General features: G+C 39.8%; 1 protein-coding gene across 5 annotated transcripts in view; it reads right to left on the bottom strand.

Annotated features, from left to right (window-relative positions):
- The window catches only part of Prlr (prolactin receptor), a 179,499-nt gene that overhangs the window by 23,610 nt on the left and 142,109 nt on the right, over nucleotides 1–13,780 (bottom strand). For all 5 annotated transcript variants that reach the window (XM_021182971.3, XM_021182969.2, XM_021182970.3 and 2 more), the window contains exons 3-9: nucleotides 12,173–12,282; nucleotides 8,763–8,895; nucleotides 7,051–7,220; nucleotides 3,639–3,808; nucleotides 2,101–2,242; nucleotides 1,541–1,640; nucleotides 966–1,035 (exon numbers count right to left, since the gene is read on the bottom strand). In XM_021182971.3, coding sequence (XP_021038630.1) covers nucleotides 966–1,035; nucleotides 1,541–1,640; nucleotides 2,101–2,242; nucleotides 3,639–3,808; nucleotides 7,051–7,220; nucleotides 8,763–8,895; nucleotides 12,173–12,227 — 840 coding nt within the window. In that variant the 5' untranslated portion in view covers nucleotides 12,228–12,282. The remainder of the gene's footprint in view (nucleotides 1–965; nucleotides 1,036–1,540; nucleotides 1,641–2,100; nucleotides 2,243–3,638; nucleotides 3,809–7,050; nucleotides 7,221–8,762; nucleotides 8,896–12,172; nucleotides 12,283–13,780) is intronic.

A 13,780-nucleotide genomic window follows, 5' to 3' on the forward strand; every position in this document is an offset into this window, starting at 1 on the left:
AAGCCTTGGCTTTTATCTGTTATCATGTAGCTGTGACTTCAGGTAGGTTATTTTCCTTGCTGGACCACAACTTCTCCAATTTTATGATGGGAGTAGCAGTAGTTTTCTGCAAGGGTTCTTTTGAGCATTAGAGATAATGGAAGAAAGAGTATCAAAGCTTAACCCTAAATAGCTATCTATCATTAAGTCTCTGTGGCTAGCAGGTTATGTTCTAAGGTAGACAGTTGGTAACTTGCTTAGCTGAGATATTCCTGTTGGTTTTATAAAGGTTGATACTAGACTGAAAAATGGTGGTAAATTCCTTAGCTCTAGTCCTTGCTGTCATAGTTGCAGTCAAAGTGTTTTGGGAGACAAGTTAAATTCATGGTAATAGCATCAGCTGGCATTTACCTTTACATATAGGTGAAAGCTTCTCTACACATCACTGTGAAGGTAAAATTGAAACTGTACATTTCTACCTAGAGACAAATGCTTTAGGTTTGTCTCAGATCAGTCTAATGCACTAGGAAAACACCAGCCCATGGAGTACTGATCTACTGACTGCTCATATGGGGCATGGGGATCGTGGGGAATTCTGTCACAATGGTTTATGTAAAGACCATTTAAGTGGAAGCTTTGACTCATGTGTAAAGGGGATAGTGGTATCAAGTTACTTAAGATATCTTTCAAGATTCACTATTTGAACAAAACAGTCATCTCTGTCTTCAGTAGCAGCCCTGGGCAGTATAGCATGCCTCACCATGAATTTGGGTATTTCCTAGGTTTCTCTCCTTTCTCGATGACATTTAGAATAGGAAGATTAACACATTCATCTCAAATGCTTCCTTCTATTAACATATATGCTGCTGAGGAGCAACCACTAGAAAAGGATGATCAAGAGGGCCAGACTGGATCAATGGGGATTGTGTGAACTTAATTATCACCATGTAGTGAGTCACACTGCATCCTCTGCTTCTGGCACTTACCTCTAGCAGATGAGTATCAAATCCTTTTATTTTTGGCCCAGGAACTGGTGGAAAGATGCAGGTCATCATGCTATAAAATAATTTGTGAGAGTGGATAAATGACTCATCTTTTCATTGTTAATATTTGAAAGAGCTTTTCTTTTTCTTTCTAATTCCCAAATAGCTGATGCATGGGCTATAAGAGGTTGAAGTCTGTAGCTGTATGAAAGTAATAGTAAATGATAAAGGTACTTGTGAAGACATACACCCTATGTTGGTTAATTTTGGATGATTATTTTAGGTTACTGGATTATTCTATTTGGTTTTCTCAGTGTTGGCCGCATTTGCCAGATTTCCACAATTTTACAGTTCTAAGTCCCTATTTGATGGAAAGAGCACTGGATTTAAATAAGTACATTTTAATACTTTTAAAAAAACCTCTGAAAAAGGATTTTTGTATGAGCAAAATTACTGGGACTAATGGATAAATGAGGTGCTTGGGCTGTTTGCTGGTTTTCATCATCTTTGTATCAGGGCTTTTTGTCATTATTCCCAATAACAATGACTGAGAGAAGGGCTGAGAGATAGTGAAGTACCTATAACCCTTCAAAGCCACTGCCCAGACCATAATCAAACAGATGACAGCAGAGAGAACGGCCACAATGATCCACACAGTTGTGTCTTTCAAGGTGAAGTCTAAAAGACAAACAGCCAGAGAACTTTGATCACATATAACATCATCATTAAAAACCAAACAGCAAGTCAACATAACACACAAGACTCATGGACTCAAGATTTTTTCTTTCTACAAGATTTTTTCTTTCTACATGTATCTCTTGACTTGAAAAGCAATCATCAATAGTTGGTAGGCATAAAGCAGACAGGAAGGCATAAGAATGACCAGTGAGTCGTTGGAAGACATTATAAGCTTATACTTGCAACTTTATTCTAAAACTTGGTGTTTACCAACTGTGACTCAGGCAGTAATACAATTCTTTCAAATGTCTTTTTGTTAGATTAAGAAATAATAATCACATTTCTAGCTACTTTTTCTAGATACTGCTCAAAATAGTTTCTATATTAATAGCTACTGCATGCAGTTTTATTGTTTATACTATTAATAAATACAGGTAAAAAGTATAGCCCAAACACTCACCATTTGGTATTTCAATAGATTTCTCCTGGCTCCATTTACTCCAGTATCCATGGTCTGGCTTGCAGCGGGTCTGGACAAGATACTTTTGTCCTGGATATAAGTCAAAAACTTTAAATTGTGTTTGATGACCTGTAAAGTGGATCTAAGGAGGAACAGGAAAACAGAAGTCACTTCTGAATTTGGTTACAAGGAAAGAACACTTTTAAAAACATAAGTATTGGAGATTTAGGTTGCATAGCTCTATTTAGACAGCGACTTGTTTGCATCACTCTATTCTATTCTTTCGTCTTCCTCTTAAAGGTTCTCTCACAAAATTTAAAAAGTGAGGCAGGTAGATCTCAGTGAGCTTGAGGCCAGCCTGGTCTACAGAGTGAGTTTCAGGAAAACCAGGGCAGCACAGAAAAACCTTGTTTCAAAAAAAAATTTCCCCCAAACCACAACAGGATACTTGGTGACAAATTAACTCATATATATGAGAGATAATAAACTTATTAGTTTACAAATTCCAATGAAGTAATTGAGTCAAAGAATTATTTGTTGGTGCTAAAACTACTAAGAGGAAGAACTCCAAGTCTTCATGAATGTTGAGGTAATTGTATATAAATAAAGTGGTACTTAGCAATGAAGATACCAGGTTTATACCTCCCTAATCTAAGACTTAGATTAAGTATCATTTATACCAGGTAGACCAGATGGCACATGCCTCTTGATGATGATGATGAATGTAGTATGAATTTCATGCTTTTTACTTATACAGTATGTTGAACTATATGTTATTCAAGTTGAATCTAATTCAGTCCTTAAATCTCAAGTCTAGTTGCAAAAGTCACTGAAGCAGGGACAGCAGCTAAGTGATTAAACAAAGGACTAATAAAAAGTGAAGATTGTGTGACATCCTGATGTGACCTCCTGTCTTCACTGTATCAAAATTGTCCTGGAGTAGACATTGGTTTGGACAAACCAGTTAATAGATATTTTATTTTGAGGAAACCAAGACAGAGAAGATTAAAATACACACCAATTACCATGTTATTTAGGGATTTTAATTTAGGGATTTTAAAAAATGTGTGATCCTAATTTTGACTGCATTTGCAAATGTCCCCTTTCAACAGAGACATATACTGAAATGGTTAAGGGTAGAATATCATAATGCTTTTAATTGTGACCTTATCTTTTTATACTGAAGGGTTACAATGTATTTCTTTAAAAACATATTGACCATGTACAGATTAAACTGAAATTCTCTTGCCACCAGCCTCAGTATAGTTTATGTTCTTCAAGGCATCTGGATCTGATACATCCTTTGGAAGGCAAGTTGGGAGCCTGTCCAGTACAAGCAGCTGTCTTTCTGAGAGTTCTGAGTATGAATAACTTTCGATCTCATTAGAAGGGGGAGGAATTTCCATACCCAGGAGGGCCATGTCTACAAGGTGATGCCAACATGGTGGGAACTAATTAGAGAAATGATTTATTCTGTCGTGAGAGGTTTATCCTTGCCAAAGAACAGGATTCCTCCAGTAGGCTTCTGTTTGACTTACCTCCCACTCTTCTGCCTCTTCAGACTTTAATCGAATTTCATATTCCATTGTAAACCAACCAGTTTTTACATCAGTTATGGTAGGCGGGAACCATTTTACCCACAGGTATGTTTTTTTGTCTTTTAGTTGTTTCACTTCTAAAGTCAGGTTCCGAGGAGGCTCTGGTTCAACTGTAGATACAAAAACATTTTTAGTTTTCTTCACTGCTTGGACCTTCTTTTCTGTTCTCTAACATAACTTGTATTTTCTATCAGTCCAATTTCTCCACTGTATAATGAGCTCCTAGAGGACATGATAAATACATTTTTCCTCTTAATATGTAAACAATCGTGTTTGTATGTGAACATAGGGTTTGAATGGTAACAATAATAACCAACTGAGATTTTGTTTTGATTGTATTTTGATGCGAGTTTCAAGTTGAAGTTGCTATATGAGATTATTGGGAAAGAGATTGGAAATAGTTTATTTCCCTTAGTTGGGAACAAGCATCTCCTTGAAGAAAAACTGCACATCATTTTGTGCATCATCTATTCATATTCATAATTTCACAGGTAACAAGTTTAGAGATTTTTGCATTCATCAACTAGCTATGTTTTATACTCAAAATATGCATTATTCCTTATGGAGAACAGCATTAACTCTGCCAGATAGTACACGATTAAGATATATACAGCACTTGAACTTTTTGATAGTGTTTCCTTAATTAACACTAAAACAGCTTTTTGGCTCATTCATTCATTCATTCATTCATGAAACTTTTACTGAACTTCCACTAACAAACGTTTAACATTTCTTTCTTATTATTTTAAGGTGTGCAGTTTATTAAAATGGTCTCAAGTCAGTTGAACAGGCAAGCCCTGGACACCTCAATCCACTCCCAGGTAGACCAAAACCTTCATACATCAAGTGGGGGGCAACAAAAGGGGATCACAGTGGCTGACTATTCAGAAATTAAAAACAGAACTAAAAAATATTAAGGCAGAAAATTTAAACAAAATTTTTCAGTACATTAGTTACACAGAAGCAATGCTAGTGTGGATGCAGGGTGTGGACTTGGCCATCCTCTTCTCAGGAATAGGGGTGACTTTTGGGAGGGTGAGGGACATCCTATAGCCATATACCTCATTAAGATTTCTTGAATGCATACCAGCATATCAGGGAGGAGTGGGGTAGGGGACAGTGGGGTTGAGATGTATTGTATACAAGAAGAATCCATTTTTTTTTTTTTTTTTTTTTTTTTTGGTTTTTCGAGACAGGGTTTCTCTTTATAGCTCTGGCTGTCCTGGAGCTCACTTTGTAGACCAGGCTGGCCTCAAACTCAGAAATCCGCCTGCCTCTGCCTCCCGAGTGCTGGGATTAAAGGCGTGCGCCACCACGCCCGGCTGAAGAATCCATTTTCAATTAAGAAAATAAAATAATGCTCTAATAATGCATCATCATTTAAACCCCTCCCCAAATGTCATGAACCCATATGCCAGGTGCAGAAGTGGGACAATTACCAGTTTAAGGAACATATTCAATATGAGTGTTATTTGAAACACAGAGGTAGATTTATTTGGAAACAATTTAAAATAGTTTTTTTTTTTTCCCTCAGAAGGGAGATAGAATTAACTAATGGGTATGTAACTGTCTGAATGAACTAATGTCATGAATTATACAGTTTACTATTATTTTAAAATGATGATTTTGTCATATGTCTTTTACAATTAAGAAATAACCACAGGGAATGTTTACAAGGCCACTAGTCTCAGAGTTCTAGAAGTGTGGGCCATGGAACTACTGTCCTAACGGTGAAATAACTAGGGTGCTGGCTTGCCCCACCTTCTCTTTCCTGTTGGTCAATAGCATGTTATTTATTCTTGACTGTGGGCGCCCAGATTAGATGCAATCTCTGTGTCAACTCCCTTTCCTCAAGACTCTTGAAACATCATGGAAGAGGGGGCAGAAAGAATGTAATAGCTGGAGGTTGGGGAGGAATGCTGGGAAATGCTGTCTTGTAGACATGACGTGATTATTGTATACATGAATTCAGAGCCACTGAGGCTCTCTGCAGAGGATCTGCACAAGATCAAATCAGTCAAACCTTTTAACATGGGGTGAGAGCGGCTCCTGAGGCCCCACCTCCAGCTGAAGAGCTACTGGTGGTTGGTAGAGACTAGAGGAGAAAAAAAAATCACTTTTCTTTGAGGGTGGGGGAGGTGATTACTTGCAGGGTGCCTATGACTCACTGGAAGACACTCCCATATGAGTAGCACTAATTGGATACAGTGTATTATTAAACATAAACAAACAAAAAACAAAACAAAACAAACAAACAAACAAAAATAAATCTCCCTCAATTGGGAGGAGATGTGTATAATTGTAAGTTTTTGGCCTGCTTGCTCTTGTTGTGTGTTATTACTTAGGAAGACTTGAGTAATTTCAAATCTTATTACCTGCTTCATAAATTATTATCTAAGGCAAATAATAAACCTCATTTTCCTTATCCTATCTATTTTCCTAGGAGTTTATTTAGTGTCTGTGCTAAACCATAAAAGCCATTGCAGCTGTAGTCAATTGTCCTGATGCATAGTGCTGATTGTGCAGAGACATCTCTTAGATCAACAGCTTGGCTTTATGAATACTTTCCCCAAACATTATGTAAGTGACATTAACCTTCAGCCAGTTAATACTTACTTCCTATTGTAATTGTTTATTATTATTATCATTATTGTTTTTGTTGTTGTTGTTATATTTTGGGCATGTTTGATCCCAGTTTTTTTTTTAACTCATATTAGGCAGCACCCTGTCATTAAACCATATCCCAATCACCCTCATCTGATTTTGAATAATAATAATAATAATATCTCAAATTAATAATGAAGTAGATATAATATTGTTGAGAGCCGAATTTCAGTCAAAGCGTTTGGGTTGATTCTTGTGCATACAAAATCAGATCTCTTTAAAAGACCTCCCTTTGCAGAAAGCATCCCTTTCTTCTTAGAGGAGAAAGAAAAGACCTTTGGAACTGTTGATGTAGCTCAGTGGGAGAGCTGGCCTTCATGAACAGCCCTGGGTTTCACCCCCACCAAGCAAGAAAAGAAACTTGAGTTGGTTGGTAGAGAGGGCAAGAGAGTTGCAGAGAGAGGGCAGAGGGAAGTGTTAATAAAAGAGGCACACAGAACACTCACACTGGATATAAAATACAAGGGTTAGCATTGAGGGAAAATATGAGAAAACGAAGATGTCAAGTACTGATCTCTCTATGAAAAGTCAACACTGTTGGTGTAAGATGCTCTTAAAGAAGATACTCCGAGTTCTCTCACCTTTCTTATCTGGAATCCACCCATAAGCCAGGAAGACTCAGATAGAGTTTGACTTTTGATAACTACAAAACAGTAACAATTTACCCATCCACTTCCCCTTCCCTTACCAATGTAAGTCACATCCACATACAGTGGATCCGAGGTACTGCTTCCCATTTCGTTCGTAGCATTTACTGTGATGATGTATATTTTCCATATGGAAGTGTACTGCTTGCTAAAGAAACAGGAATTGGGGCCACTGGTTTTGTAGTCTGGACATTCATAGGTGTTTTTCTCTCTGCAACGAGTAATGCATTAAGAGTGAATAAGAAAATAGTGATCTCGTTTTTGTTCTTAATAGATTAATATTACTGGGTTATGAGAATAAGGCATTCAAAGAATAAGTATGAAAGCAGAAAAATGGGTTCCTGTGGCTCTGTGCTCTACTCATATCAGCAGGGTGTGAGGGAAAGAAGTGTGTTGGAAGAAGGGGTGGAAAAATTAGTTTAGCTCTCCCCCCTCCAGTGCTCTGCTGTTCACTAACCCTTTTTCTGCATATGTTTCTATGCAATTTGTTATTTTTTCCTTCTGAGTTACCAGTGGCCAAGGTACACTCATACCAGTGGCATCAGTGTTGGGCAGCCTTGGGTTGTTGGGACCTTCATTAGCAATATACACATTATGGGACCACCAATAATGCAGTAGTGGTCACAAAAACATGCTGAGCTGCATTTTATAAAAAGGATTCAGGGGGAGATACACTGATGCCAATGTATCTTAGATGGTGTCAAGTGGGCAACAGAGTGAGGTGGGCATGGAGGGGGATAGTTCAGCCCCATGTGGCTCATTAAGATGCTCATATTTTAACAGTCTCAACTCCAGCCATACCGCACAGGGGATGGAGGCTGTTCTAGTCCTGGATTCTTTAAGCATTTGTGCCATTCATCTTTGGATGCCAGATGGGTGGACAGCTTTGTGTACAAGCAGACCTTGGAAAGTGACATACCTGTCTCTATCAGTAATACGTATTTGATTTTTAGGTCCAAGATACAGAGGTGCACTTTTTGCTAAATTAATATTTTTATAGCTCACTTAAGATTTCTAAGAGGGGCTCACTGTGATTTTTATCAAAATAAAAAGGAGACGATCTCCTCTTTGCTCTCACGGCAGTGTTACGTTTAAATATGCCTTCCAGAAAATCTTGAATTTTATTCTTTTGTTGTGCTTGAAATAGGGGTTCTCTATGTAGTTCAGGCTGTCTTTGAACTTGTGATCCTCCTGTCTCAGCATCTAGAAAGCTGAGATAATAGATGTGTGCTTCCATGACTGGCTGAGATTGTGTCTTATAGACTAGCTATTTGCTTAAAAATAATCCTTGAGTTCTTTTCCTTAAAGGTTATTTTCTTGGGCATGAAGCACATTTGAAAACCTAATGTACCATGGCTGCCAAGGACCACAACACAGTTTATATAATTCAGTTATGTTACAAAAGTAGTGTATTAACAAAGAAAAAAAAAGCTACAAATGGCCTGTGGTTTATGGATGAGCAGTCAACAGTTAGGAACTGGTGACTTGGTCTGCAGTCTAAGCCTGTGACAGACAACTGGAAACGTGGTTAATATTACAATGCTGCTGGTCAATGTGCATCTGAAGACTGTTCCGTAAAACTCTTTACTGAACAAGATGGGCAGAGACATTAAATTCTTTTCCTGGTGGGATGGACCTCATTGGTGCAAATCCAGGAAAGAATGGTGTTTCTAACTCAGAACCAACATAAGCTGGATCTGGGAGAGCATGAGCACTCTGCTTGGGTTTGACATTAAGGAAAGAGACAGTTTACCCTTCTTTGCTGTATGTCAGTGAATAATTGGTGGGGAGTCCTCCATCTGACCCAGGATTCCACCAGCAGGTGAATGTTTCCTTGTCAGGGGAACGACATTTGTGGATTTCAGGTTTTCCAGGTGGTGACTGTCCTAAAACAAAAAAGCAATCAGCCATTAGAGTTAATATTGAAGTCCACTCAACTGCATGATGGTGCTCCTAGCAACAGAGGCAGATTATTGGCACCATGGCCAGTGAGGAAGTCTTAGTGCACTGTTTGGAAAGGCCATAGCATGAGTAGCCAACTATCCTTCTCTGTGCTGTTACAGTGCCCACAGGACACTTAGATGATGTCTGGTGGTATTAATAACTTTTGGAGAGACCAGTGACACATGTTTCAATGAAGGGTGAGACTGAGGGGAGAGAGATGGACACATATGGAAACCCTGTAGCCCCTCTTCCCACAGAGACTAGTAGGCATTAGGGTTACCATCTAAAACATTCTCTTTTCCCCAGTGACTAGTGGCCTATGCATACACTGTAAGTGACCTGCCTTCTGACATTCTCTGTCCTTTTTACCCAGGAATCTGTACTTCTCTGGCATTGTTGCAGCACCAACTCTTCCTTTGTCTTCATTTGCATCACTTATAGCCTCTTGTCTGGGTGTCCCTGGGCTACTGTTTCCTCCCTCACTTCCTTCCCCACCTCCCCTCCCTCCCTCCCTCTCTTCCCTCTCCCTTCTTGCTTTCTCCCTTACCTTGATTCTATACAGCCTTAGACTAATGATCTTGTTTCAAAAATTATATTTTTATTAATTCTTTGACATTTCTATATATGCATATGATATATTTTGAATGCATTAACCCCCATTTATCTCTATAACTCTTCCCAGATCTAGCCCTTATCACTACCATTTTTCTCTCTGTGTCTATGTCTCTCTGTCTCTGTCTCTCTGTCTCTGTCTGTCTGTCTGTCTGTCTGTCTCTCTCTCTCACACACACATACACACACAGACACACACAGACATACACATACACTCATGGACACATATATACAAAGTGTGATTTGTGCTCTTTATATACTTATGAATATCAAGCTACCTATTGGATTCTGCTTGACATACCAGGGGCCATGCACTTAAGAACAATTTGTTCTTAGTTCTTGAAGCTGCCAGCTGTTAATAGGACTTCACTTAGATGTGGGGATTTAGGAGCCCCTCACATCTCCGCGATGGACTGTTATCTGGCTTGATCTTTTGCATGTCATGGTGAAATTATGAGTATCATGGTGCTGCCATGTGTCCAAAAGACAATGTTTCATTCTAGTTTTCCTGGATCTCTGGCTCTCACAGTCTTTCTATCCCTTCTCCCAAAATAGCCCCTGAGCCTTTGTGTGTGAGTTCAATGCAGATGTCCTACCTGTGGCTGAACAATCTACAGATTAATGGTCTAGTATCTTGTAATTCTCCCTTTTGCTGTTTACTGACTCTCAGTCTTAGTCTCCTTTTGTATTTATGCCCTGACCTCCTTTCTTTTTTCTTTTTCCGGGTAGGTGACCCAAAACTTCCTTGTAGTTCTGCAGATTTTCACAAAGCGGTATGGTAAGAGAAAAGATAGAGGGTCGTTCTGAGTGGGGAGAGCTGTTCCCACTCTCAGGCTAGAAGAAAGAAGGTAGGCAGGATGTGAGGTGGCCAATGGTATGAGATTTTTCACTTGCTTAATCTCCAGAACTCTTGGCAAGCTGATCTCCAATTCTTATGCTTGGTTGTTATGTTGAAAGGAACAGAATAATGCTGGGATTTGGTCATGATGCTGTCGGCTTGGAAGGCCAATTATAACTGATGGTATATCTTATTTTCCACCCCCCCCCATTTTGCCTTGGTGTTAGCAGCTCAGGGGTCTTCTATATGTTCCTTCACATTTATTCAGTTTTTCACAAAGGCTCTCAGGAAGGAACTTTAGCTGCTCACCCATCCAGCAGATCAGGTCAGGGGAATCATGGCAAAGGGATCTGTATGAACTGGAACCACATTTCTGTATGAAATGTGTTAAGGAAGAACTTAATGGATGATCTAGTATGGTGTACCAAATGGGGACATGGGCTGGCCAGCAAAGTATCACAGTAGCTTAGAACTGCTGAAAAGAATCTGTGTGAGCATTGTGTGGATCTACCAATATTTGGAGCATTGTTTATCCTCCAGGGAAGATTTTGTCAGGATAGTGCTTTTGGGAGTCATTGCAAAAATACAAGGTTTCTTTTGCTTCTTTTATTCCGCCATGGGTGAGGAGAAGCAAATTATGTAGAGAGAAATATTCATTAAAAAATCTCATCAATCCTAGGAGGCAGAGGCAGGTGGGTTTCTGAGATTGGGGCCAGCCTGGTCTACAGAGTGAGTTCCAGGACAGCCAGGGCTACACAGAGAAACCCTGTCTTGAAAAACTAAGCAAGCCAAACAACTTTCTAGGGGTGAAAGGTAAGGCTGTGAAATGGTGTGAAATGACAAGTAGTCAAATGTTACTTTCATGTCCCTAGAGGAAACAGTTTACGGACTGTCTCAGTGCAATACGAGGGATATTATACAAGTCCAAAAAATGCAGACACTTGCCTATGCCGATTCCATATACACAGATAATGCATAACATCCATATAAACATATCCAGAGAGAAATACAAGCAAAAGCATAATGATGGCAATATATATTGGCACACACACACACACACACACACACACACACACACACACACTGTATATATATACACACACACACAAATATGTACACGATATACACAGAGGTAACTCATTGGTATTCACATATACACATATATTCACACAGAAGCATTTACAGCCCAGTACTATGAACAGTTGGTATGTACATTGGACATTCAGAAGTACACATGTCCAGAAAGACATATAAGTAGATAAGGAAACCTATGTAGATCATCACACAGCTTTTCATTTAGCTCTGTATTTTGTTTCTCTGAGTTGCACACATACTGGAAGTGGCTGCACTTCTTTCCCACCTTATAACAGCAATACTGTGTGTTATTTTATAGTTGTCCAAAGGTATTTTTAAATACATTAATCCTTCTGAACTATGTGAAAGATAACTATCCTCCTTTGGAGAAATTAAAGCCACGGAGAGAAACACAAGTGGTTCAAGTCATGTAGCTGGCAGCTGTAAGAACCTGGATGGGAAGCCCATCTCCAGGGCCCTCTCAGTCCCCTCTCAGATGGGGCTGAAGAGAGGGAGTGCATGATAAGATTGGGCATTAATTTTAATGCAGAAGTGTGGCAAATAATTTAGTAGCAGCACATGATCCAGATGTTTTCCTTCCTCACAGCTGCATTGCAACAGACAGAAACAGCCTCTCCACACCCCCCTCCCCGATAAACACTTCAGGCAAGGAGAGCAAGAAGAGAGTCTCTTACCATTCAGGAGGCTGATGCTGAGAACAAGCAGCATGCAAGCGAGTGCAGATGGCATGTTTTGCTTCAGGCTGGCCCCTTCTTCTTGCTACAGGCAATAGATCAGAGGCTCCCTGGAAGAGAAAGCACCAGGTGACATTTGTTAAATGGCAGCCGCTCGGGCACATGCACCACTTACTTTTATTCTGGGTGCTTGCAACTGGTTCTTGCTCCTTGCTTAATGTGAGCGACAAAACAGTGGGAAGAGAATCTAGGAAAATGTAACATGGGATGGCTTGGCTAAGAAGCCCTGATTCACACTTGCTGGCAAAGATTTCACCACAAGAGGTCGTCAGACAACAGTGTAGAGAGTTCAGGGGAAGTCTGTTCAGGAAGACAGTTCAGGCTGTTGGCTTTTTATTTTATTTTATTTTTTTTTTAAATTTTTTTTATTACGTATTTTCCTCAATTACATTTCCAATGCTATCCCAAAAGTCCCCCATACCCTCCCCCCACTTCCCTACCCACCCATTCCCACTTTTTGGCCCTGGCGTTCCCCTGTACTGGGGCATATAAAGTTTGCATGTCCAATGGGCCTCTCTTTCCAGTGATGGCCTATTAGGCCATCTTTTGATACATATGCAGCTAGAGTCAAGAGCTCCGGGGTACTGGTTAGTTCATATTGTTGTTGCACCTACAGGATTGCAGATCTCTATAGCTCCTTGGATACTTTCTCTAGCTCCTCCATTGGGGGCCCTGTGATTCATCCAATAGCTGACTGTGAGCATCCACTTCTGTGTTTGCTAGGCCCCAGCATAGTCTCACAAGAGACAGCTATATCTGGGTCCTTTCAGCAAAATCTTGCTAGTGTATGTAATGGTGTCAGCGTTTGGAGGCTAATTATGGGATGGATCCCTGGATATGGCAGTCTCTAGATGGTCCATCCTTTTGTCTCAGCTCCAAACTTTGTCTCTGTAACTCCTTCCATGGGTGATTGTTTCCAATTCTAAGAAGGGGCAAAGTGTACACACTTTGGTCTTCGTTCTTCTTCAGTTTCATGTGTTTTACAAATTGTCTCTTATATCTCGGGTATACTAAGTTTCTGGGCTAATATCCACTTATCAGTGAGTACATATCATTTGAGTTCTTTTGTGATTGTGTTACCTCACTCAGGATGATGCCCTCCAGGTCCAACCATTGGCCTAGGATATTTTATTTTATTTTATTATTTTCTGCATTCATCTTTCCACATGATTGTTTAGCTGTCTAATAGCACATCACCCATTTATATAATATAGACTGTGCTCCCCACAGGAGAACCATTCATGGAGGGTTCTTGCTCCAGTATCCAGAGCATAAACCCGGTCAATGTATCGATCCTGCCAGATTGAGAGTGGGATGGCCAGGCTGGAGGTTCCTGTCTAAGTTCAGGCTGAGAAGTTTCAGGAACTCTCCAGGGATATGGCCATGGTTGTGAAGCAAACCTCATAATGAATTTTAGTGGCCCTCCATGTGGCTTCTTCCTCCCTTCTGTAAAGCCCCATAACAAGAGACAATGAACAGTAATAATTCAAACCTCTTGGGTTCAGGGTATTAAGTCAATTTTGAACCTGCAGGGCTTGAGAGTTTTGA

Source organism: Mus caroli, unplaced genomic scaffold, assembly GCF_978045245.1.
Source record: "Mus caroli unplaced genomic scaffold, Mus_caroli_1 scaffold_16, whole genome shotgun sequence".
NCBI lineage: Eukaryota > Metazoa > Chordata > Mammalia > Rodentia > Muridae > Mus > Mus caroli.